This window comes from Tamandua tetradactyla, chromosome 9 (genome assembly GCF_023851605.1).
Source record: "Tamandua tetradactyla isolate mTamTet1 chromosome 9, mTamTet1.pri, whole genome shotgun sequence".
In the NCBI taxonomy this organism is placed as follows: Eukaryota; Metazoa; Chordata; class Mammalia; order Pilosa; family Myrmecophagidae; genus Tamandua; species Tamandua tetradactyla.
The window spans coordinates 58,849,823-58,874,105 of record NC_135335.1 but is presented as its reverse complement, the minus strand read 5'-3'; the positions used below and the strand labels follow the sequence as shown (position 1 = coordinate 58,874,105).

At 38.2% G+C, this 24,283-nt stretch overlaps 1 protein-coding gene across 3 annotated transcripts in view; it reads right to left on the bottom strand.

Moving 5' to 3' along the window:
* Window positions 1-20,942, bottom strand: part of MARCHF6 (membrane associated ring-CH-type finger 6) — an 85,883-nt gene extending 64,941 nt beyond the window's left edge. The window contains exons 1-4 of one of the 3 annotated variants that reach the window (XM_077116854.1): window positions 20,688-20,942; window positions 7,402-7,498; window positions 6,555-6,628; window positions 3,864-4,007 (exon numbers count right to left, since the gene is read on the bottom strand). In XM_077116854.1, coding sequence (XP_076972969.1) covers window positions 3,864-4,007; window positions 6,555-6,628; window positions 7,402-7,498; window positions 20,688-20,706 — 334 coding nt within the window. In that variant the 5' untranslated portion in view covers window positions 20,707-20,942. Of the gene's footprint in view, window positions 1-3,863; window positions 4,008-6,554; window positions 6,629-7,401; window positions 7,499-8,889; window positions 9,053-20,687 lie in introns of those variants that run through there. The other 2 variants (XM_077116853.1, XM_077116852.1) reach the window with 2 other exon arrangements.
* Window positions 20,943-24,283: the final 3,341 nt, after the last annotated feature.

Here is a 24,283-nt window from a genome sequence, read left to right as displayed (position 1 = left end):
TCCTCTTAGTCAGAAAGGACAAGGATAGAATAAGATAACAGAGCAGATTGGAAATGGATCCCAAAAGAAAAAAGCTGAGTGTTCTTTCAAACCAGTACTTGTGCATTAGCTTAAGCATTTCCCATTGCCTTACATCAAAAATATTGTGACTTTAATGGATGCTTTCAAAAGCCAAGTCAAAATTGAAAGTCTGAAAAGATTTTCTGTAATAGAAATTATTTACATATGTGCATAAAATATTCAAAGCAAGCATGCACTTAACAAATAAATCAACAACAAACCAAACGACTATAAACAGGAAAAAAAAATGAGTTCATAATTATGGGCATCCTTACTAGAATGCAATGTGCCCACTAAAAAATAAGGTGAGAATCTTTCATGAGAGGATGGCAGATTAGGGAGTGCCAGGACTCAGTTCTTCCACCAAAAAACTCTTAAACAGGCAGGAATGTCTGAAACAATTACTTTGGAACTCAAGAGGTCAGAGGAAAACTAAACAGTATCCAGGAAAAAGAGGAGGAAGAGGCTGATAAACTACGCAAAGAACAATAAATTGCTTTTTCTTTGAGGCAGCTATTTGCTTCTATCCCCCATTCTCACCGCAGACTGCCTTGGGGTCCAGCCCCAACCTAGCTTGCTGCTGGTGACAAAAAGAGATGAAAAATCCTCTTTCCCATGAATAGGAGTATGCCGAACCAAGCACTAATCATGGGTTTCAATTTGGAAATTGGGATTGCTGAGGGCCAGGCTCTGAGGGGAGCTACTGTTGTTGGAGAAGCTCTTGTCACCCTTCCTGATCTCTCCTCAGGGCACTTTGGAGCTGGTCTGTTCTTTCATGGGTCCCTGACCCTGTTTTGGCTGGGAAAGACTGACTTGGAAAAGTTCTCTCCAAGATGCCCTTCTTCCCAGAATTTGCCCTACAAGCAAAGGCAGCTTGAAACAACAAAAAGAATATAAAAAACTATGGAGGTGGACAATCTGGGACAAAGGCCTGCCAGCTTCAAATACCTGAGGGAGGTCTGTCTCCCGGGATACACAGAGGACAACCAAATTCTTGTGAACAGGGGAACTCCAAAACAACGAATAAACAAAAACCCAGGAAAAGACGCAGCCCCAAAAAGACAGGAAAAACCATTTACATAGTACCCGCACATAGTATGTGCCACGGGCAGACCTCCCTAATTTGAGTACTGAAGTATAAATGCAAACTCTTCCAAAAAATTGAAGAGCAGGTCCGCAGGTTTGAAGGTATTATGTACCCCAGAGAAGCCGAGTCTTAATCCTCACTCAATATTGTAAGGCAGAAACTTCTGATTAGATTATCACCAACAGAGATATCATGCCCAACTGTGATTAGATGAAGATGTAACCCTGCCCATTCAGGGTGAGTCTTGATTAGTTTACTGGAATTCTTTAAAACACTAAATATTTTGAAGAAACCTCAGAGCCAACAGAGAGAGCAGACAAAGACAAATGGAGAACAGTTGCTACATAGAACAGAGACACAGACATTTGGAGGTGCCTGGAGCCCAGCAGATGTCATGAGATGAGCCAACGGAAGCCAAGAGATGAAAGTCAGCCCTGGAGAAAGAAGCAGTGAGGGACCTCCACAGGAACAGAGGCTGAAAGCAAAAGAGCCCAGCAGCAAGGGACTAGCAGATGCCAGCCATGAGACACTTCAGCTGACAGAGGTGTTCCAGACCCATAGGCCTTCCTTGAATTAAGGTATTTTTCCCTAGATGCCTTAGTTTGGACATTTTTATGGGCTTAAAACTTTAAACTTGCAACTTAATAAACTCCCTTTTATAAAAGCCATTCCATTTCTGAAAGATCGCACCATTTAACAAACTAAAACAGGAGAGAACATTTCATAATTCATTCTACAAGGCTAACATCACCCTCATACCAAAGCCAGATAAAAAAAGGAATGAAAACTGCAGGCCAATATCTCTTATAAATATAGATGCAAAAGTCCTCAACAAATACCAGCAAACAAAATCCAACGGATTTTAAAAATTATACACCAAGACCAAGTGGGATTTAGCCCTGGTATGCAAGATTGGTTCAATATAAGGAAATCAACCCATGTAATACATCACATTAACAGAATAAAGGGGGAAAAAATACACAATCACCTGTATGGATTCAGAAAAGGCATGTGAAAAAATACAGCAATCTGTCTTGATTAAAAAAAAAAAAAAAAAAAAACTTCAACAAAATATAGTGCATATATGTAAAGCTGACAGCTAATATTCTACTTAATGGTGAAAGACTGAAAGCTTTGTCTCTGAGATCTAGAAAAAGATAAGCTTCCTAATTATTCAGAATAATTAGATATGTGGGTATCTTTTAAAAGGGGGGGGGAAGTGAGTCTGAAAAAAATCCATCTTCTGTGGTCCTAGAAAGAAAGGTCTAGTATATTTTAAAGAATAAATTTTTAATTCTTCCTAATTGTGGTTCATTTTGCTTTTTGAATTATTTCATGAACAATTATTAGTCTTCATATGCTGTATTAATTTCCCCTCCTATATTTATTTAAGAAACTGATCTGTTAAAATGTAGTTCTTCCTTGAGTAGGGCATGAGATTTTGTAGGTTTGTTCAGAGTGATGTCCTGATAAATCCCAGAGTGATTTGAACAGTGAATAAAAAAGTATTTGCAAATGGTGAGAAAGAAGGAAAATTCAGTTTCCCCATTTGGAGAAAGGCTGATATTCCTGGAAGCAGTGAGGACAACAAAATCAATAGGCCGAACCCTCAATCTTGGAGTTTGTTCACATGAAACATATCCCCCAAAGGACAGGCTAAGCCTACTTAAAATTAGGCCTGAGAGTCAACCCCAGAGAACCTCTTTTGTTGCTCAGATGTGGCCTCTCTCTCAACCAACACGTCAAGCAAACTCACTGCCCTCCCCTTCTCTACATGGGACCTCACTTCCAGGGGTGTAAACCTCTCTGGCAACATGGATCAGAAATCCTAGAATGAGCTGGGACTCAGCATCAAGGGATTGAGGAAACCTTGAATGAGGGGGGAAGACAGAAATGAGACACAATAAAGTGTCAGTGGCTGAGAGATTTCAAATAGAGTCAAGCAGTTATCCTAGAGGTTATTCTTATGCATTACACAGATAACCCCTTTTTAGTTTAAGGTGTATTAGAGAGGCTAGAGGAAAGTGCCTGAAACTGTAGAACTGTGTTCCAGTAACCATGTTTCTTAAAGATTACAATGGTAATACTTCCACAAAGTGACTGTGTGATTGTGAAAACTTTGGTCTGATGCTCCTTTTGCATGGAGCAAAATGGACAGATGAGTTAAAAATATGCATTAAAAATAAATAAATAATAGGGTGAACATGTTAAAATAAATTGGGTAGAGGGAAATACTACTGGTCAATGAGAGGGAGGGGTAGGATTATGGTATGTATGAGTTTTTTCTTTTTTCTTTTTCTTTTTCTGTAGTGATATAAATGTTCTGAGAAATGATCATGGTGATGAATATACAACTATGTGATGCCACTGCAAGCCACCAATTGCACAGCAAATATGGGATATTCATATGTTAAGAATGTTTGCACTGCGTGTTGATCAGTTTTATTAATAAAAATCTTTTTAAAAGCCTCTGTGTCTACCTTTATTTTGGTCATAAAAGTGGACTCATTCATGGGCAGGCAAAAAAAAAATGTAGCTCTTAATTAAGATGTATGTATATATTTTTTTCCAGGTGAGGTTTTCCTAATACACAGTATTATAACATCATACAATTAAACATCATTGAAATAAATAACATTACACAATTATTACCTTGTAACATTAAATAGTTATGTAATACTTAAATAACTCCAACCAAAGGGAAATGAATACTTACATGCTGTTAGAGGGACAACTCCCAACCATGCAAAGGCCACAAGTGTATAATGAAACCAGTATCGTATTGCAGTGCCAATACTTGTAACCAGTCCAGCAAAAATGTCTTGGATTGGAAGCCGTGAAGGCATATCCGGGGAATAAACTATAAGAAGAAATAAATACATGTAATATAACGCAGATTTAAAAACACATTTATTTTCAATTATAAAATCGGCAGGAAGAATTTCCCTAACTTTCAGTATTTGTACCACACTTAAAAATTATTTTCTATAAAAGTTTAATTGAATAGTTACAATAATACCACATTTAATCAGAAGTCATTCAGGAGGCAAGTCATGTAAAACTGACAAAAAAAGGTCTTTGAGCAGGAAAAAGGCCTCCAGTTCACATTCTTCACTCATAACCATGATCATCATTTAAAGTTAATTTACACAATTTAATTACCCGGTTTCCCAAATACAAAGCAAACAGGAAGAAAAGTAAAACTAGTGTATGTTTATCAAAGAAAGAATCTCCTTAGACTAGCCTCAGTCATGATTTATAAAGCACTACAATCTGCATATAGCCATTTAATACTGAAGCAAAGAACCCTACTAATTTTGTTACCTTCCACCTCTCTCCTCACACCCAAGTTTTAGGACATTAAGTAAAATTCCAAATATTAAATTCAGATCTTCCTTTCCAACTTTCTGCAAACATGGTCCAACACGTTTTTACCATTTCTTAGAAAGATCCCCTTTTAAAATTGTTCTAATAAAATATGCTTATTGGGCAGTGCAACGGTGGGTCAGTGGCAGAGTTCTAGCCTGCCATGCTGGAGACCCGGGTTCGTTTCCTGGAGCCTGCCCATGCAAAAAAAAAAAAAAAAGCTCTACACCAAAAGAAAAAGAAAAAAAAGTTAATGGAATAAAAAAGGGTGGAGGGTAGTGGTGGCTCTACATCAGGTCACTCAGAAAGAATATTTAGGGGAAAATCAGCCTCTCACCAGTGAGGACAACACAAGGAATTATGAGAAATAGTTTTAAAACCAATGCTCTAAAATTATGAGAGCACTATCATAACACTGTTTATTGCTATAAGAACTAAGAACCATTAACAAATAATGGTTTATTTTTATTTTATTAACAAATAAAAAGTACTTTTTATCACAAACCCATAAAGATGCTCATTTCAAAAGTATTATTTTATAGAGGGATTGTAACCCCATACCTTTTGAAGTTTGTTCTGTAACTACTTGTTAAAACGTATTTTTGAAATCTGTCACTTTTCTGCATATATGGAATATTTCACAATAAAAAATGTTTTAAAAAAACTATTTTATATACAAGAGCACTATTACACCAGACTTTGAGAAAAATTAAAAAAACACAATATGATTGTCAAACAAAAATGTACAAACTATTATTAGCCTGAAAATAAAAGCCCACATGTATATTCCCTAATATACAACCTTCATGAAGATGTACAATTATTTAGTCTTATATAATCTTACTCTGTAGAGCTTTTATACTTGACAGAAAATTAAAACACTGACTAGAAAAATAAAGTTAACAATGTAACAAAATTTACATTTTGCATAAAGCTCCAAAAATGAAAAGGTAATAGCTTTAATCTCTTATGCTCATCACATAAAAACAAAGTTAAGCACTAATTTACCTCCAAAAATGAAAAGGTAATAGCTTTAATCTCTTATGCTCATCACATAAAAACAAAGTTAAGCACTAATTTACCTCCAAAAATGAAAAGGTAATAGCTTTAATCTCTTATGATCATCACATAAAAACAAAGTTAAGCACTAATTTACCTTATTTATAGTGAGCAGCTCAAAATGCCTTAAAAATAATTTATTAAAAACCCACAAAAAACTTTCGTAAGAACAATGTACTAGGATCCAAGAAAATCTTGATGATTTATCAATATACTCCTCTACTTATTAAGATGAATAACATTAAATATTAATCAATAGGCACAGAATTTTAATATAATTTAATAATAAGATATATTATATATTATTACATATAATAATCTAATAATAAGATATATCAAAATTTAAATATCTACAAAATAGAGCTTAAAAAGTTAGCCTTTCTCATGAAATAAAGGTGATTAAAACATCAATTTTATTATTAATCAGTATCCTAAATTACAATTTTATCTCAAAGGTCATCCCATATTTGAACAGTGACTAGATATTTGAAGAAATCAAGGCATCATTAATTCTTTTAGGTAGATAATGCTATTATGGCTATGTTTTTAAAAAAGAAACCTTGTTTTCAGAGATACAGATGAAATACCACTGGATTATCTTTAAAATAATGTGAAAAGGATGGAGAGATGGCATAGGAGGGCACTGGTAGAGCAAATGAAGCTATGAGTTGAAAACTGATGAAAGTGTGTGATGGGTACATGTGGGTTTATTATAACTTTATACATTTGAACTTGTCATAATAAAAAAGTAAAAGTAAATACATTTTAAAAGCCTATTAAATTAAATCTCACACACATATATTTGTGTATATACAGTATGTACATCTTGATATTCAGTTTTTAAAATACTTTGCTGAAATGGAATAGCAATAGCCTTATTATCAAAGACCAATCAAGTTGAAAATATTCGCTTTAAAACTGCATAAAACATTTATGCTGCAAGTCATAAAAAAAATACAGTGTAAAGTTCTAAAGAACTTACTTGGTGTGAAAGCAAATCTGTGTTTGCATAATTCACAGTATTCTTTTCGACTGTGTTTCAGCCACTGAACTAAGCTGCAATTACAAATACATTCTGGTAAGTACAATGTTTACAACAAAGAAACCTTAAGGTTTCGATGAAAATTAATGTTCAATTTTTATTAAAAGTTTACATACCATAGAACTTTTACAATTTTGACAATCTCAAATTTATACTAACTTTTTATAAAGGATGCCTCAATCATATAAAAACTACAACAGCTGAAGATAAAAACAATATGTATTTTTACTACTAAAAAGGTTTAACTAATCTAAATTGCAATCGTCTCAAAACCAAATACACATGAAAGAATCTTGAGGCATCACATCAACTGTAATATTGGTACTGTACCTGGCACCTAGATCTAAACCTGGCTCTCCCACTTACACAGTAGACTGTGTGACCTAGGACAGGTGACTTAACCTTTCTATGCTTCAGGTTTCTTCATTTGCATAATAATAATCCACCCTCATGATTAAATGAGCTAATACTTGTAAAGCACAGAGAACAATTATCAACACAAAGTATTTCATAAATATAAGCTAAAATGTCCAGCTAACTAGAAAACCCTAGCACTTTCAAAGGACAAATAGCTGCATTATTGCTCCCCACAAGTGAAATTTAAAAAAGGGTATTTAAGCATTCCTGGAAGACAGCTTACCAAAATAACAGTCAGGACATTAAGGATTATGGGCAATTTCCCCTCTAGTATTTTTAATTTTTACAACAAAACTTGAAAAAATAACTATTACAAAGTTCACTGAAACAGAAGATCAGACATACAAAATTTTCCAAAATAACTACCTACCATTCTTGATGAATAAACTTAATACTGCCAGTACATACACAAGGATGATAGAGAGGCTTTTCAGGTGTTCCTTCTGACCGACACACTCTACATATGTCTGTTAATTTAAAAGAAAACTTGTATTAGTCTTTGGTCTTCACCTTTCACAAATTAACAGATGACCAAAAATTATAACACAGTGTGTTAAAGGGAGAATCTAGCACTTGGCAAAACATTAATCAACAGAAAACTGTGATTAAGGTGACAAGTATGTATCTGAAACCAAAACATTTCCTAAATAATGTATAGAACAGTTAAGCTGTTCTTTCTATGAGAGCTCTACAAATAAGTCAAAGTTGAAAATAACAGAAACAGTAGGTTTTATTTAAAAATGCATTCTCCCATTAACAAGTAACCAATGAATACATGCAAAATCAAGTCCTCAATAATACTAAACCACACATAAGGACATCAAAAAACATAGTTAACAGGAGCAGGGCAGGTTCAATAGAGACCCCTTTCTCACTACCTCATTCCTATGAGATACACACACACACACACATACACACACACAGCTAGAAGGAAGAGGCAATCTAAAGACCAAGAAGGTGCCAGGTGGAGAGAAGTGAGCCAGAGGCTGCCTTAAGCAAAAGCAACCAGTGCCCAGGGCTGCTGGGTCCTAACTGGAAAGTGGAAACACGAGCCCCTCACCCCACCACCTTGAGGCTCTCGAAGTACCTCTGTGGATCCAACTACCACCACAACCAAGCGGCTGCAGACACAAGAAGAAGGAACACATGTTCGCTTGTGTTTTGTTTCTTCCACGTGCAGCCTACAGAAACCTGGCAGCAACTTTTACCTAGACCATCTTAACGATCCACCAGGGCCATGGGCAGACCCAGAGTGGCTAATACAGGGTGAAAGATGGTGTACAGAGGGCAGGGGCTTAACACAATCTTGACATGCTCTTAGTGAATTCCTCATTAACAAGGAATAATCACAGTTCTCAACACGAATACCAGCTGCCGGCCATACTGGATTACCCTGTGCACACAGCAGTGCAGAGCACAGGCCCGGACATAAGAGCTATTTGCTACTGCTCCTTCTCGGGTGGCCAAATGCCACTTGTCCCTCCCTCTAAGAAGCTGAGGGACACTGGGTGCTAGGGACTAGAGCGATGTCTCCTTTGGTTATCAATCAATAATCACTCTATCACCCTGGAATGCCCTGGTATTACCAGAACGTAAAAGATATCCACGTGCCAATCTTGTCCTAGTCAGGGTCAGGACAAGGTGGGGTTTCCCGTGTTGAGTAAAATTAAGTGCAGACTCCACTCCTGGTGACACCCTTCCCTCAATATCTTTCAGTTTCAGCTCTGCAGCCATGCACTCCGGAGACAGCAACCCCTTGCCCCAACCCGGAGATTCTGGTTTCCCGTAAGTCGCCTGGTGGATCCCGGCAGTAATAACACCCACGATCGGCAAGGGTATCATGTGTGGTCAGAATTACAAGGGGTCTGATCCTCTTCAAATCTCCCACTTTCACCTTCATCCTTGATGAATGAAAACATCCTTAGTAAATGCTTTCACTCGGATAGGTATTACGCTGGACCGACTTTCAGCACTGGCGGCGCACTACGAACGCCCCTGACGCACCATCTTTCTTTGGCCACTGCAAAGTTGTGACGACAAACAAAATAGAACCCCACTCCCATTCCATCATTACCTACTGCAATTTCCAGAAGGCTCGTCTGCATTGAACACACTAATTTTTTCCAAGCACTCTGCAGCCTGGGAAAACTCAGCGAAGAGCATGGGAAGGGCGCCAAAAGGGGTGGGACCTGCGTGGCTCGCTCCACCCCCATACGCACACCCAACCCAACTAAAAGCGCTTTAACTGCAACAAATTTGATCTACGATAATAGAACCGGAATTACTGCGGCTCTTGTCACCAGACTTGCCCGACTTAAAGGAACGGAAGTAGACTCTTCCCAATTACTCGACAAAAGTCCATATAAATGTTTTTCATCGCTGCCCTCCCGGGTGCAACTGAGTAATCTGCGCGCATGCGGCATTCCACAGATAACGGCAGTTATTTCTTAGACTCCCTATATGCAATCGAACCCTGCGCTTTCCCTCACCCAGATTCCCTACCACCTCTGTAAACCCCTGGTTTGCAACAGTAGGCACAGCAACTACCATGTAAAGGGAAAAGAACCACGAGGAGTGAAACGATCAAGATTATCTAAAATCTCCACTGGTCAAGGATGCAGATTAGCTCTAGAATTACATTTCCTCCAGGAAGGAGGAAATCACGATACCAGCAGCAAGTACTTAGAGGATCGAGGATTAATTTTTGACTGAGGCATGTACTACTGGGAGGATCAACCAGGTAGGATATCAAACAGGGGTTGGCTGGTACATACACAGAGCAAGGCTACCTGCACCACCCCACCGCCAGCTGTGGAAATATGAAGGAGCACAGAAGCGACAGTATGGCAAGTGGGTTCCTAGATGGGAGGCGGTGTAGACCGAGACAGTGGGGTGATACCACTACGCTCACCTGAAAGAGGGTCACCATGCTGCCTTCTAGGAATGTGTTGATCAGTCTGGCACTGGGTTCACAAGCACAGGACTGTAGTGGAACAGACAGCCCTTATTGGCAGACTACTGCCAGAGGGACACTGGGGCAACAGGGGCAGAGGAGACATATACATGGGGGTGCAGGCCCACTTATCATCTGCTGGGCTTGTCTGCAGGTGGGCCGGCTGTGTACCCCTTCTTATAGGCCACCCCCAGCAGGATGGCCCAGACACACACTTCAAGAGCTCTCCATAGGGACAGGCAGTGGAATCCCACCTCCTCACACATGTGAGCAGTCATGTGTGAGGTGAGACAGAAGGGAGGGCGGAGACCGAGTGACAGATTGGGCACTGATTTCCAGACATCCCCATCCTTTTAAAAGACAAACCAGCAAGTACAAAATTTTAAAAATACAACAAATCCTAATTCAATCAACAACCCAATTCTAATTCAGTACCATTTAATCTAAGTGATTCTAATGTGGAATTTAGTCTTAAAAAACAATATCACAAATCTATTTTACAGTATTGACTCTGCTTTTTCCGCATGATGAAACACGTCTAAATGAGCTTCATTCAAGAGCTCTTTATATATAAATATTCCCCCAAACAAAGAGGCAAAGATTGCTGGTGTATATATAATCCTCGGGTGATAAACCCTAGTTAGAAACACCTGTATGTCAAACATTCAGCTGTTTTCTTCAACCTAGCAGCTGCCAATACCAGCTTAGACTATGCCATGGGCATATGCACCCCTTTTCAAAGAAGTAGAGGCCAGGAAAAAGCTGTCCAAGAGATAAGCAGCACTTGCTCTTGCCATATACCCTCAATTTGTATCTGATAAATTTCTGTATAGTTTAGCTAATCTGTGTGTGTATGAAGTGAAAAGGATGACAGTTTCTTCCCATCCTACCCATGATACAGCAGAAAAAATCTAAAGCATGAAATAGATAAACAGAGCTCATGGCTAAACATTTATTTTGAAAGGAGTCATAAGAAACTGTTTACAGTTGCTACATTTAGTGGATTACAGTTGAGTTAAAGAAGCCCTTTCCTTCTCTTTTGTGTACTGTTTTGCTGGTATCCTACTTTAAAAGTCAAAAGCTTTTCTATATATTCCTATATGCTTATGTTCAAAGAAAAACAAACACAAGAATGTTCATAGCTGTATTATTCATTAATACCTCCAAAATGAAAACTACCCAAATGCCAAGTAGTATAACAAATAAAGTTTGGTATAGTCGCACAACAAAATACTGTATGTCTAAAAGAATAAATTAAAACTCAAAGCACAATTTGGATGAATGTCACAAAGTTGATGTTGAGTGAAAGAAGCCAAACACAAAAATACCTACTCTACAATATAAAATTCAAAGCCACAAAACCCCAAGATACATCCTTAGAAGTTAGGAGAGTGGTTACTCTGGAGGAAAGAGGGAGTAAAGACTAAAAGACCAAGTTCTGGACCAAGATGGAATAGGCACACTTTCCTCTATTTCTCCTCCTATGTACAGTTAAAAATCTTGGACATTATATATAAAACAAACATAAAAAAAGATCTTTAGTCTAAAACGTGGAGAGAAAAAGTGAAGGAGCTCAGGACCCAAGAAACTACATGGCAGTGAGTTCTCTGGGTTTTATTTTTTGCTTCAAATATCTTGAACTGGGTGCTAGAGAAGTTGGCCCCAAAAACACCAATAAGAGTAGACAAAAAAATCCCCAAAGAGACTGTTTTCTCTAGCCAGAGGTGTAAGAAAGAGGAAACCTAGCAATATAGAAAACTTTTAAACAATAACTGCCGCTGGTACCCCAGCACACATCACAGAAAGAAAAAATGCAGGTCCACCCCCACGTGTCAGAAAAGGTCCAGTGCAGTGAGGAACCTAGACTTTCACCATTCCAGGGGTGCAGCAAGGTTCCCTTTTCCCTCTCATCCTTGCACTCCTCATCCAACCCCCCTACTCGGTGGAGAGCCAGGATTCTCATGCCCAAGCACTGGTTAAGAGGCTCCCTCCACCTTCCATCAAGGGTAGTAACAGCAGAGGCCTGGTCAGGATTCCAAATCCCATTTGCACTAAACAGTAACAAAGTACCCTTCTCCACCAGGTATCAAAGGATGCTGAGAAGGGAACCTGGAACCATCTGGCAGTAATGACCCAGTGCCTCTTTCCCCTACTAAATAGTATCAAGAAACCTGCTAAAACAAAATATTTAAATAAGGTTCAGAGGCTTGTAACATAATATCCAAAATGTCCAGGATACAATAGAAAATGACTCACCATGCTAAGAACCAGAAAATGGTCATTGCATCCAATCCAACCCTGAGATGTCAAGGCCTTGGAATTATTTGACAAGTATTTTAGAACAGTTGTCATAAAAATACTTCAACAAGCAACACAAACATTCTAGAAAGGAATGAAATAGCAAAGAAACAGAAGATACAAAGAAGAACATCAAGTGGTAATTTGAACTGAAAAAAAAAAACTGTTGGATGGACTCAGCAAAATAAAGGGCAGAGAAAAGAATCACTGAATTTGAAGATAAAACAAGAGACTGCCTAATCTAAGCATAGAGAGAAAACAGATTTAAAAACAACAACAACAACAAACCCTCAGGGCCCTCTGTGACTAACAAAATATCTAATATCTGCTCACCAGAATGCCAAAAGAGGAGGAAAAAAATGGGGTTTGAAAGAGTATTCAAAATAGTGACTGAAATTTTACAAATTTGGCAAAAGACATAAATCTACAGACTCAAGGTGAAGAAATCTCAAAAAGGACAAACCTAAAGAAATCAAACCCAAGATACATCAGAATCAAAGTTATGAAAACTAAAGACAAAGAATGAAGGGGCTATGAGGGGAGCTTGTGAGATCACTGGTCTCTTTTTTTCTTTTACTCTAAGGTGTGTTGATTACCCAGGTCTACTCACTTTATGAGGGGATAAATGGAGATAATACGAATGTAGGATATTAACTGTATATCAGTTTGAACTGGAAAATCAACAAGAGGAAGAATAGGTATATTAACCCATTTGTTAGTTGAAGTCATCTTGATTATACGAACACAGTAACAGAGTAGGCCTTAACTGGGGAAATTTATCCTAAAGGAAATTTTAATATGGCACACTATTTCCAGACAACAATTAATGATCTTTCTCTTATCTATTTTCACCTTTAATAAACTGTTAAATATAAATATAGTATATTTAATATATATTATAAATACAACAAAATTTTAATAAAGGGACTAATGATCATTCTTTATTACAGTAGAGATATTTTACTCATTTATATTTCACAGAATACAAAATAAGTAAACTTACCTGTCAAAAGCTTTTTTAAATGAGCATTTCACTGAACTTGTGAATAGCCTGTACAATTTAAACCTATGAATAAGCTTCTATTCTACAAATTATAATGCATGAATGAAAACTTTCTAAAATATAATACTTTCTAATAAATTGCATTAAGCGAAAATACATTTTTGAACTATTATAATGATCACATTTCAGAAACATTATTTCCATTAACAATACTATTACACAGATATGATGAGAGAATAAAGATCTCCAGGTTTTTTTCTTCGTTGGATCTTAGGAGAAAAACAAAGAATTGGGAAAATTAATTTTAAATTTTATGGTATTCCTCAAAATGATAAATCCAAGTTGAGGTTCTCTTATTCTCAAAATTAAGCTGAAGGAATTAACTGGTATTTGATCTTGCATGCTTTTTTTTAATGACTATTTAGTATAATATACCAAGAACCTTTAACGAAGGCAATTAAACAGACTATTTCTTTACAGAAAAAATTACCAAAACACAAGCCATTTGACTTTGATAATAGTAAAAGCTGCCCTATATTAGTGCCTATGATGTTTTAGACACAGTTCTAAGCACTCTGAATACATTATTTCAGTGAATCCTCACAATAACAATATGCAGTAGATAATGTTATTATCTCCTTTTTATATTTTGGGAAACCGAGTTCGAAAGGGGTAAGGTAACATGCCTGAGGTCACAGCTACTAAATGGAAAACAGCACGCAAGAGATCTGGGATATTAATGAACTGTCCCACTATCAGACCCAAATGAATTATCAAGCAAGTTAGTGAGGGAATGAGAATTTTAATCTAAACCCCAATTCCAAAAAAGTACTCCTTTTAACTTTATCATACTTTTTCACCACCACTTTAGTTACGTGATCAAGTTTTCCTGAATGTCTTCTATTTTTCACAATTTCATGTCAATGTTCTATATACCTTTATTATCTACTTCTCCAACTTTTTAATTATTTTCCCATTTTTACAGTAACTGATTGCTTCCTATAGTAAAACATATTAAATTATGAGTAAAGCATAACTAGGTAGTATATAGCAGCTCATTAATAAGTAGTTTTATTACTAATGAAGATGGATAGTTCCCCACATTTTACCAAGTTCTATTTCTTTGTGAATTATCTGTTTAAATCCTTTGTCCCCTTACTGATCGGAGTCTTAACAAAAGGATAAGAAAGGGTAACCTTCATAATTTTCTTTATAGTTACACTCCTATCATAGCTTAATAAGTCTTTAAACTTCCCCTTTTTAAATTGCTATGTTTTATGTCTGCTGCTTGGGCCCAGACTACAAAGAAAACAGAAAATAGAAAGAACCAAGTAAAACTTTAGAACTGTAAAATACAGCAGATGTGGGCTCTCTCCTGGGCTCAAGCTCAGGAGAAAGTAGCTACTATCAATAAAAGCACTTGTACAATTCTTCTGAGTTGCCAGCTGACCTAACTGCTTTTTCTTTTCATGAAACACTCTTTTTCACTATGAAAAAAAGAAAAAAAGAAAAGTTACAGTTAATCGAGCTTGGGTATTTGGTAGACATTTTCTCAAAAATGAAGTGAGCTTATCATATCAGGAAGGAAGGAAAATAACTGACAGTACTTGCTGCCAATGATAAAATTCACAGTATTTGCTGCCAATGATAAAATTCAAACTTTGAAGCAAACCTTAGGATTTTAGAAAATTTGTATTTACTTCTATGAAAATGACAACTTCTCCAATACTTCTCAGGATAAGAGTAGTAGTGAAGGTAAGCTTTTATGTTGTATAAAGAAATGTATCAACATTTGAAAGATCTGTATAGCTCAATGATCCAGTATGTACCAAATGGTCAATGCATGATGTTACAAAATCAAACATGAGTAAGAGAAAGACCCATAGATTTTTTTTTAAATAGCTTTATGAATTAATTACCAACATACATTACTGCAGATAAAGTGTACCTTTGATATGCTTGACACTGGTAAAACTATCACCACAATCAACATAATAAACATATCCATCACCAACAAAAGATTCCTAAGGCCCCCTTTATACTGTATTACATTCCCACCAGCATTATATAAGAATTTGTTTTAAGAATGCAAAGTGGTCCTGAGACCAAAATTTTATAACCACTGTTCCAAACAATCTCCTTCAAACTGTTCCGTTCAATGCCAGTGCCTCTAGGCACTTTGCAAATAGAAGTTATAGAAGAAACATTGGCACAGTTCCTTAGAGACATAATAGGTATTAAATATTTGCTGGAGAAGAAAGCAAAAAAGACATGTAATCTTCAAATCTTTGCTATATCTCAAATGTATTATAATAAAACTGTATACTAAAAAGGGATCAATTTTATTGTGTGTAAACTACACCTTATGAACTTAAAGTCATCTTGAAAGAACACAGAATCAGTTGACAGAAAGAGGAAAGACAAAAAAGTAAAAAGAATATTTTCAAGTTCTAAGAAAGAAGTGCACTGAGAATGCTTCAAGGTCTTCAGAGTCTTCAAGAACTCAAGTCCAAAACTGCACTAATCTATTCCTATTCATAGTTGATGAAACTACACTAGAAATCGATCATTTGTAACTCCTTTTCTTTCTACATTATCTCACTAACAGCCGTGTTCTAACAGTTCTTTCCTAATGTTTCTTCCTTTCCATTCTTTCCATTCTTAGTGCCTTGATTTAAACTTCTACTATATACTGCTTAGCCTATCACAGTAGCATTCTCTAACATACAGTCAGAATTAAGTTACAATTTCTTCCCCTGGGATATTACTTCCTGATCCTTTTCAAAAAAGTCTTTTCATTTTGCCTGTGTTATAAAAGTAAATGATCTTCATAACCTTATGATGAGATAGAGATGTAAAACCCACTGAAGTAAGTCTGATCTGGAAGAAATGGGAAATAGGTGTCTGGAAGAAGATAGTCAGGTAGCCTAGCTTTAATTACTCACAGTATTTCAGTCTAAGTATTCTAATTCAACAATATAGCAGGAACCTTTTGGGACAGACACCACAAGCCATGATTTTTACTTTCACACTATCTTCCCCTACAACCACCACCCAGTTATCAAGACCTAGTTCACAATAGGCTAATCGAGTATAACTCCCAGAAATTCGGATTTAGGATTTGCTCAAGAAAGAGTTTATTCACAGAAGTAGAGAGTAGCAAAACAAATAGTCTCCCTTCTGCTTAAAACTCTCCCATAACTGCGTCTCTCTAAAGTAAAAGCCTTACCCCTCTACACCCTCCACTAGTGCCATGACCTCATAAGTCTATCCACTCTCACTCCAACTAACTCACTCCCTTGCAGCCACATTCGTCTCCTGGTGATTTCCTGAACACTCCAGACATGCTTCCATCCAGAGACTCCACACTGGCTATTACCCCTGCCTGGAATGCTATGCCCATAGATATTTGCATAGTTAACCCCTTCTCATCCTTTGTTCCTTCTCAGTGAGTGCTTCTTTTACAGCCATATTGAAACTGCAATCCCTGAACTCATATTCTAGCAATCCTTATTCCCTCCCAATTTACTGTTCTCCAAAGCATTTATAACCTTCTAGTTTTGCCTATATAATTTATTTTCGTTTTTTGTTTTTTCCTGTTTGCCATATAATTTATAAGATGTTTATTTTCTGTCTTACCTTACTTCTCTACTAAGCTAATAACCAGAATGTAATCTATGAAAAAAAAAGAAATTTTGTCTGTTTTGTTCCCTGCCTAGCTCAAGTGCATAAGATGGTGCTTGGAATGTAGCAGGTGCTCAGTAAACAAGTATGCTTGGCTACAAGCAACCCAAAGCAGTGAAAGCTAATTTATGGTAAGATGAATGAAGCTGGCATGTCCGGAAACAGAGATGAAAGATCATGTGGTTCTACAAAGAGAACAGCTATCTGATTCCTGACAACTTCTCATCCTTTTAACTTGTTTCTTCCAAATCTAAGTCACCTCAAGTTGTCATCATCCAGCCAAATTACTAATTGTAGTATACTACAGCCTCATGCTTTCCAATTAATATACTTAATAAAGCAAAAACAACAATTGCTCTGGCATCACAGAAAAAATTACTAAGATTATTTTGCTAGTATAAGCAGTAATTTACAAAATGAAAAAGAAAAAATCAGTTTTATATATCACTGGGTTGAAATGAAAATGTTTTAAATCATCCATTTCATACATCAATACTTGCTTGCAACATCTATTCCAATACTGCAGTGCTTTTCCATTAAAAAAAAAGTTTATCAAACAAAGGACAGATTTTTATTTTTTTCCTGAAACTGAAACAATCTTGAGGCATTGAAGGGGCAGGATCCTAAAGCATAAAAAGGAAGGTCTGCATATCTGAGGTCTCCTCCAGTTCTCAAGTTTAAAGATTTGATGATGGATAGCCGTTTACATAACACTCTGCATTCATACGAACTACATACAAACAACAGAATGACTCATTCCCTGTGTTCTGAGAATGGAGTATAAACCTGCTAATTTTACAAAAATAAAATTCAATACACGGAGCCTGCCTATGTCAAAACAAAACAAAACAAACAAAAAATTTAATACACTGAACCCTCTAAAGGCTTTAAATCTAGAAACATTTAATATGAAAGGACAAAATCCATCTGGCAAGTAACAAATTTTCTAACAGAAATCAGTATTCTTTAATACAAATACAAAACATTCTTGGCATTATAACATCACAATACGGTGCTATCAAAGGAAAACACGCTACTTTTAAATAGGAGGGAGGTATTAACACTGTTTACCTGATTGGTATTTTAGTAAGATTCTTAATAATCTTTGCTCAGAATATCAGATTAACATACTTTTTTAAAAAGCAAGAAAGTAAACCACAACATTAAGTGCATTTTTAACACTGGGTGACAGGATTATTAGTTGCTTTTTAAAATTTAACGTTCTTTATATTTTGCATTTTTTCCAAATCTCCTACATAAAATTCTTTTGTAATCAGATAAAAACCTAAACTGCATTTTTTGAATTTTGGAAATAATCTACAATACCCGACTTAACACAGAGAACAGTTATTTTCCAAGTTTTCTGGCATCTTCACTTTATCATTTTCATTATGAAATCCTTTTCTCTAATCCTCCATTTCTCACAAATATTTTTTCAAATTAAATATAAATTTGAACATTTCAGGAGACTTTCAATTTGAAATTTTGCAAAAGTAGGCAAAGGTACTGACATTCATTTTCATTTCACAATGGTTTCATAAAACAAACACAAAATAAGTTAATGCAAAATAGAGGGTCAATAATAAGTTATTCCTACATTGAATGCCAAATATACACTTACAAAGTATCTAATTTAAATATGGAGTCTGACCTGTGTTTGAACCTTGTCTTTGCCATGTCCTACCTATATGACTGTGGGAAAGTTTTTTAATCATACTAACCCTGAGTTTCTTCATCTGTAAAATGGAGATACTGCCTACCTAAAAATAATAAGAACTGAATAAAATATGTACAGTGTTTAGTAAAGTACCTGCCACTCCCCAGTAAATGTTATTTTAACAGGCAGCAGTGTAAATAAATATCATTTTACACCATACCCTGATTATAACTTTACAAGGTAAAAAATATTTAACCATTAGAAGTACATTGAAAATACACTTTCACATTCTACAATTTCTGAATTACCAATCTTACCAGAAACATATACAAGTACTATATTAAATGTCCAATATAAAAAGAATGGGAATTTACTATATGAGTACATACCAAATGACAATATGTGTATGTGTGTTTATCTTACTAGATTTATTCAACAAAACTTGACTCCAAAGGGATGTGAAATCTAGATATGACGACTTACATGCAAGGACCACCTGTCTAAAAGAATATTATATATCTTCAGCAGATCTACCTTACTATATTTCCTATGGCAACTGACTTCACTCGCTGTATATGATGAACACAACTGTGGCATACTGAAAGGAACATTCTTTTTGCAATCAGAATACCTGGGTTCAAATCTGGGTTTTACTTCGCTGTGTAAGCCTTGGACAGCTATTAAAATAACCTAAAGCCTAAATACATCCATAAAGATAACAATACCCACCTTCTCCATCAATCTATTATGAAGGTCAAATACGGATGTGAATATGCTTTGTAAACTGTAAAATGCCACATGCACAGAACATTAAAGTTGAAATTCTTATTATCTAAGGAAAAATCTTTAAAAAATGAAAAATCAAATTTATCAACTCATTACCTATATAGATAATACAAAACTTTATCACTCATTATTGCACTCCAGGACAGTGCTCAATGATTCCACTTCATTTAAAACCCCCCAAATCGCAATCAATAAATTGAAACGGGCTAATCATAGTCCCATAAATAGTGTCAAGGCACTTAAAAATGTACCTGCACCGATAACCGTAACTTCAAGAAGTGATTAATGTCACTTAATTGTACATCTGACAGGGGCTAAAATGAGAACACAAATTTTTTTAAACAAAAAGGATAATTTAGAAATTCTCTATATAGACTCACTGGATTATTTGATAGACTAAAATATAAAACCGCTTAAAAAATAGCTTATTACCTGCAGTAGATAAGCAAATGCATTTCAATACTCTTAAGATGTAAAGATTTATACCGTCCAGTTTACAAAGGTCAGATCGTTCCAAAACAGCAATATCCAAAGACAGGCACTCTCAAAGCAAAACCTGCTTATCGATGTCAGCTTAAAAACAAAATAAACTAGACCCCAACAAAGGAAATCTAGAAGAGTTTCTAAAGAGCCTCCTTCGAACGAATTCTTTCGATCTTCCTCTTTCCCCCTCAGTAAACAAATTCTTTAGGGTCAGGCAAGCAGAGGGCAAGGTTTTTCAGTAGGGGTCAGTTAGTTCCGCTCCGCCGTCACCTGGCGGGGTATTTTTCGCGAAGTTTCAAAGTCAACAAAGAAGTTTTGTCGTGAAGGGGTAGGGCCTCTGTGGCAGCGGGCAAAACGACATCGAGACAGACAAAAAAGGGTGGGGGAAGGGGATGCGAACCCCCACACTCCAGCAGCGAAGAAAGCGCCCCCTCCCCGCCTCACGGGACCGACAGGATCGGGCGCGGGGCGGCGGTACCCGCGCGGGTCCGCAGCAAACCCAGACGTCCTCGGCCGGGTCCCCGCCCCCTGGGCCCGCGCGGGCGGGAAACGGCGGGGGCGCGGTGGGGGTCACCTTCCCCTGCCCGGCCGAGCGGCCCGAGCGCTAGGACAGCGGACAAACGGCCCCGGCGCCCGACCTGCCACTGTCACGGCGCGCCCCCGCCTGCAGTGGAGAGCCCCCGACGCGCCGCGTCCCCGCCTCCCCACCTCGAGCGCCGCGGACCCGCGCGGGCTGGGCCCGAACCCGGGCGGACGTGCAAAGGCGCGGGCGCCGTGGCGACACTGACTTACCTTCTTCCGTGGTGTCCATCTTGTTTGGGGGGGGGCGGCGGTGACGCAGCCGCGAGGCACCCGCGACCGAGACCAGAGCCTTCCGGCCGGGGCGGGGAAAAAGGGAAGGGGAGGAGGGGAGGAGGGAGAGGGAGTCGGGCCCGGGCCGGTGCGTGTGCTCAGGTGCGAAAGAGAAGCGAGAGGAAGGAGAGGGGGAGAGGGAAAGAGGCTGACAGAAAGCGAGCGAGACAGGGAGGGGGAGGGGCGGGGAATGCGAAGGGGCGAGGCCTGGGCGGGGCGCGGAGGCGGAAGGGGCGGGAGTACCCAACGACTAGGTTCGTCACTTCCGGTCGTGGCGCGCACGCTCGGTCGGTGGTGTCCGCCGGGGCAACGAGTGGCGCCTTAGGGCCCTGAGGGGAGGGGGCGGTGCAGCGGGTCGGGGCCAACTTGACCTAGTCCGGGTGTGTTCCGGAAGAGCAGAGTTGAAACTTAAGCAGGAGCTGAACGTGGGTTGCGCGGTGTGGAGGTGACCCAAAAGTTAGGAAGCCGAAGAAGAGAATGCAAGAAAGGGAGACTGCGGGTCGGCCTTGGATTTGGCCGACGTGCAAAACAAAGGCCCCACCTTTGGGGAAGGGGGATACTTCAGAGTTTCCTGAGGCTTCTGTAGAGATTGAAGTTCTGCTGGGCTCTGAGCCTTGTGGGCCCAGGAATCTGCATTTTCCTTCAGGACCCGTGTGGTTCTGACCCACGTTTTGAAGAAGCACTTTAACACCCGTGAAATGTTAGAAGACAATTATAACTTAACCAATATTCCTCCCAGGGAGAACGATTCCCTCCGTAAAACCTCTTAGGCTGGGAGTTGAAACATAATTCCTCTACAAGATAGGGCTTTGTTTACTGAGTTGTGGATGCTTGTCTGGCCAGAGCTGAATTGCCTGGGGCTGATGAAAAGCTAAACTCTCCTCCCATTAGTTCTCCACCCTATTTTGACCGTAGTATTTGGCTTTTTGTCCAAATAAATGTGGCGATAGGTCGAGAATACACATTAGAAGGGCTCTCCCATTAGAGCTGCCATAGTGGAAAGAAGCAAAGATGTCTGTCCGACCTCAAGGGGAAAAAAAAAAAAAACATTAAGCAGTATACAGATGGCAACAGAAAGATTGAAGGATGCTAGTCACCCTTTTCCGTCTGTGTGAGTGGAGGAATAGGAAAGACCCCTCTCCTATTCCTCATAATCAGAATAAGACTTAGAATAAAAATAATGAGATGGAGAACTTCAAAAAAAGGGCAGCCCTTGAAGAGTAGCATCATTCTTGTTCACAAGAACTGGAGCGAAGCAGGGAAGAACTAAGACCCTCCTTGAGGCAATAGTGGAGAGCCACCAACTTCAGGGGCTGTCCAGGCAACTTGAGAATTGAGCCAATAACTGTACTTTAAGTATCTTTAAACTATTCTGTCGCCCAAGAAATTGGATTTGAAGTAGGTTCATTCCTTGTTCCTCTTCTGCTGCACCCGAAGGATAGCTCACACTCCTTGTGTGGCCTGTAGGAGAGCATTTCTCACTCAGTTCAGGCCAGGGGCACAGTTCAATAGAACTGGACCTTGCCTTGGACGTTATAAGGGAAAAGGATTCTGAGAGGAAGAAACACTGAGATTTGCTCAAGTACTTTAGTACTTAAGGGCAGATATGTGGACCTGTGGGCAGTAGAGCCAGGTTAGGACTTGGAGAGATGCCTGTGTATGTGGGGGAGGAGTGGTGAGCCACCTCCTTTTGTCTTTAGGTGCCTTGTCTTGTGATGCTTAGAGAAAAGTTAATCTTTTAACCAATTTTCCCTTCTGCAATTGCTCCAACCTTATTTTTTTATTAGTTTTTAAATTTTTAAAAAAGGTATTACAAGAAAGAAACACAAATTCTTAAAATATGATCATTCCGTTCTACATATGTAATCAGTAATTCACAATGTCATCACATAGTTGCATATTCATCATCATGAACATTTCTTAGAACATTTGCATCCATTCAGAAAAAGACATAAAAAGACAACAGAAAAAGAAATAAAACGAAAACAGAAAAAAATTATACATACTATACCCCTTAACCCTCCCTTTCATTGATCACTAGCATTTCAAACTAAATTTATTTTAACATTTGTTCCCCCTATTATTTATTTTTATTACATATGTTCTACTCGTCTGTTGACAAGGTAGATAAAAGGAGCATCAGACACAAGGTTTTCACAATCACTGTCACATTGTGAAAGCTTTATCATTATACAATCATCATCAAGAAACATGGCTATTGGAACACAGCTCTACATTTTCAGGCAGTTCCCTCCAGCCTCTCCATTACATCTTTTTTTTTTTTATCACAGATGAATTGTGTTTTATTATTAGCTGTCAGCAATTGGGTGGTCTTTAGCAAGGTGTTCAGTTTTTTTTTTTCCATTCTACATATATAATCAGTAATTCTTAATATCATCACATAGTCTCCATTACATCTTGAATAACAAGGTGATACCTATTTAATGCGTAAGAATAAACTCCAGGATAACCTCTCGACTCTGTTTGGAATCTCTCAGTCATTGACACTTTGTCTCATTTCAGTCTTCCCCCTTTTGGTCGAGAAGGTTTTCTCAGTCCCTTGATGCCGAGGCTCAGCTCATTCTAGCATTTCTGTCCCATGTTGCCAGGAAGATCCACACCTCTGGAAGTCATGCTCCACGTAGACAGGGGGAAGGTGGTGAGTTTGCTTGTTGTGTTGGCTGGAGAGAGAGGCCACATTTGAGCAACAAAAGAGGCTCTCTTGGGGGTGACTCAGGCATAATTTTAACTAGGCTTGACCTATCCTTTGTGGGCTTAAGTTTCATATAAACAAACCCCAAGACTGGGGGCTCAGCCTATAGCTTTGGTTGTCCACACTGCTTGTGAGAATATCAAGAATTCAACTTGGGGAGGGCTCCAACATTTTTCATTCTGCCTTTGAGGGTTAAGTATAAGACCTGCGTTGGGTCCTCAACTACTACCCTTTGAAATTACTAAGTCAGTCAGGCCTCTCTTGATAGGAACCCAACTAAACTGTTAGGCAAAAGAGGGGTATTGATATAACAAACTGGGGAAAGGGTAGCAGCCCACTGGGCCTCGGAGACTCATACACCCATGGCCTCTAACTCTCCCACCATCCCTCAGCTCTGTTTCTCTGCACTTTTGATTCATACTGTAGACTAGCTTCCTTCATATGACTGAGACAACCATGGTCAGCTCTCAACTTCACATCTACTTCACTGTCAGAGGGGTTGAGGGTGATAATCTCTAGTCCCAAGTTAAAAATTACCAGGGTACATCATTAATTGATCCAGCTAGATGCCCATCCTTGAACCATATGACTGCATTAAAGAGTTAGGAATTGTAAGAAGATGGGCACTATCATTGATCCATACTTCTGAAGTGAAGAAAAAACATTCCTAACAAGAGGGATGAAGATGAAACAATAGATGTCCACTATAATTAGACTCTTCATTTTTTCAAGTTCGAACACTAGAATTACATAGAAATATGTTCATTTGTCATATGTTTATCCAAGGAAACCAATGTTAGAAGTGGTAAAGAATTGCAATCTG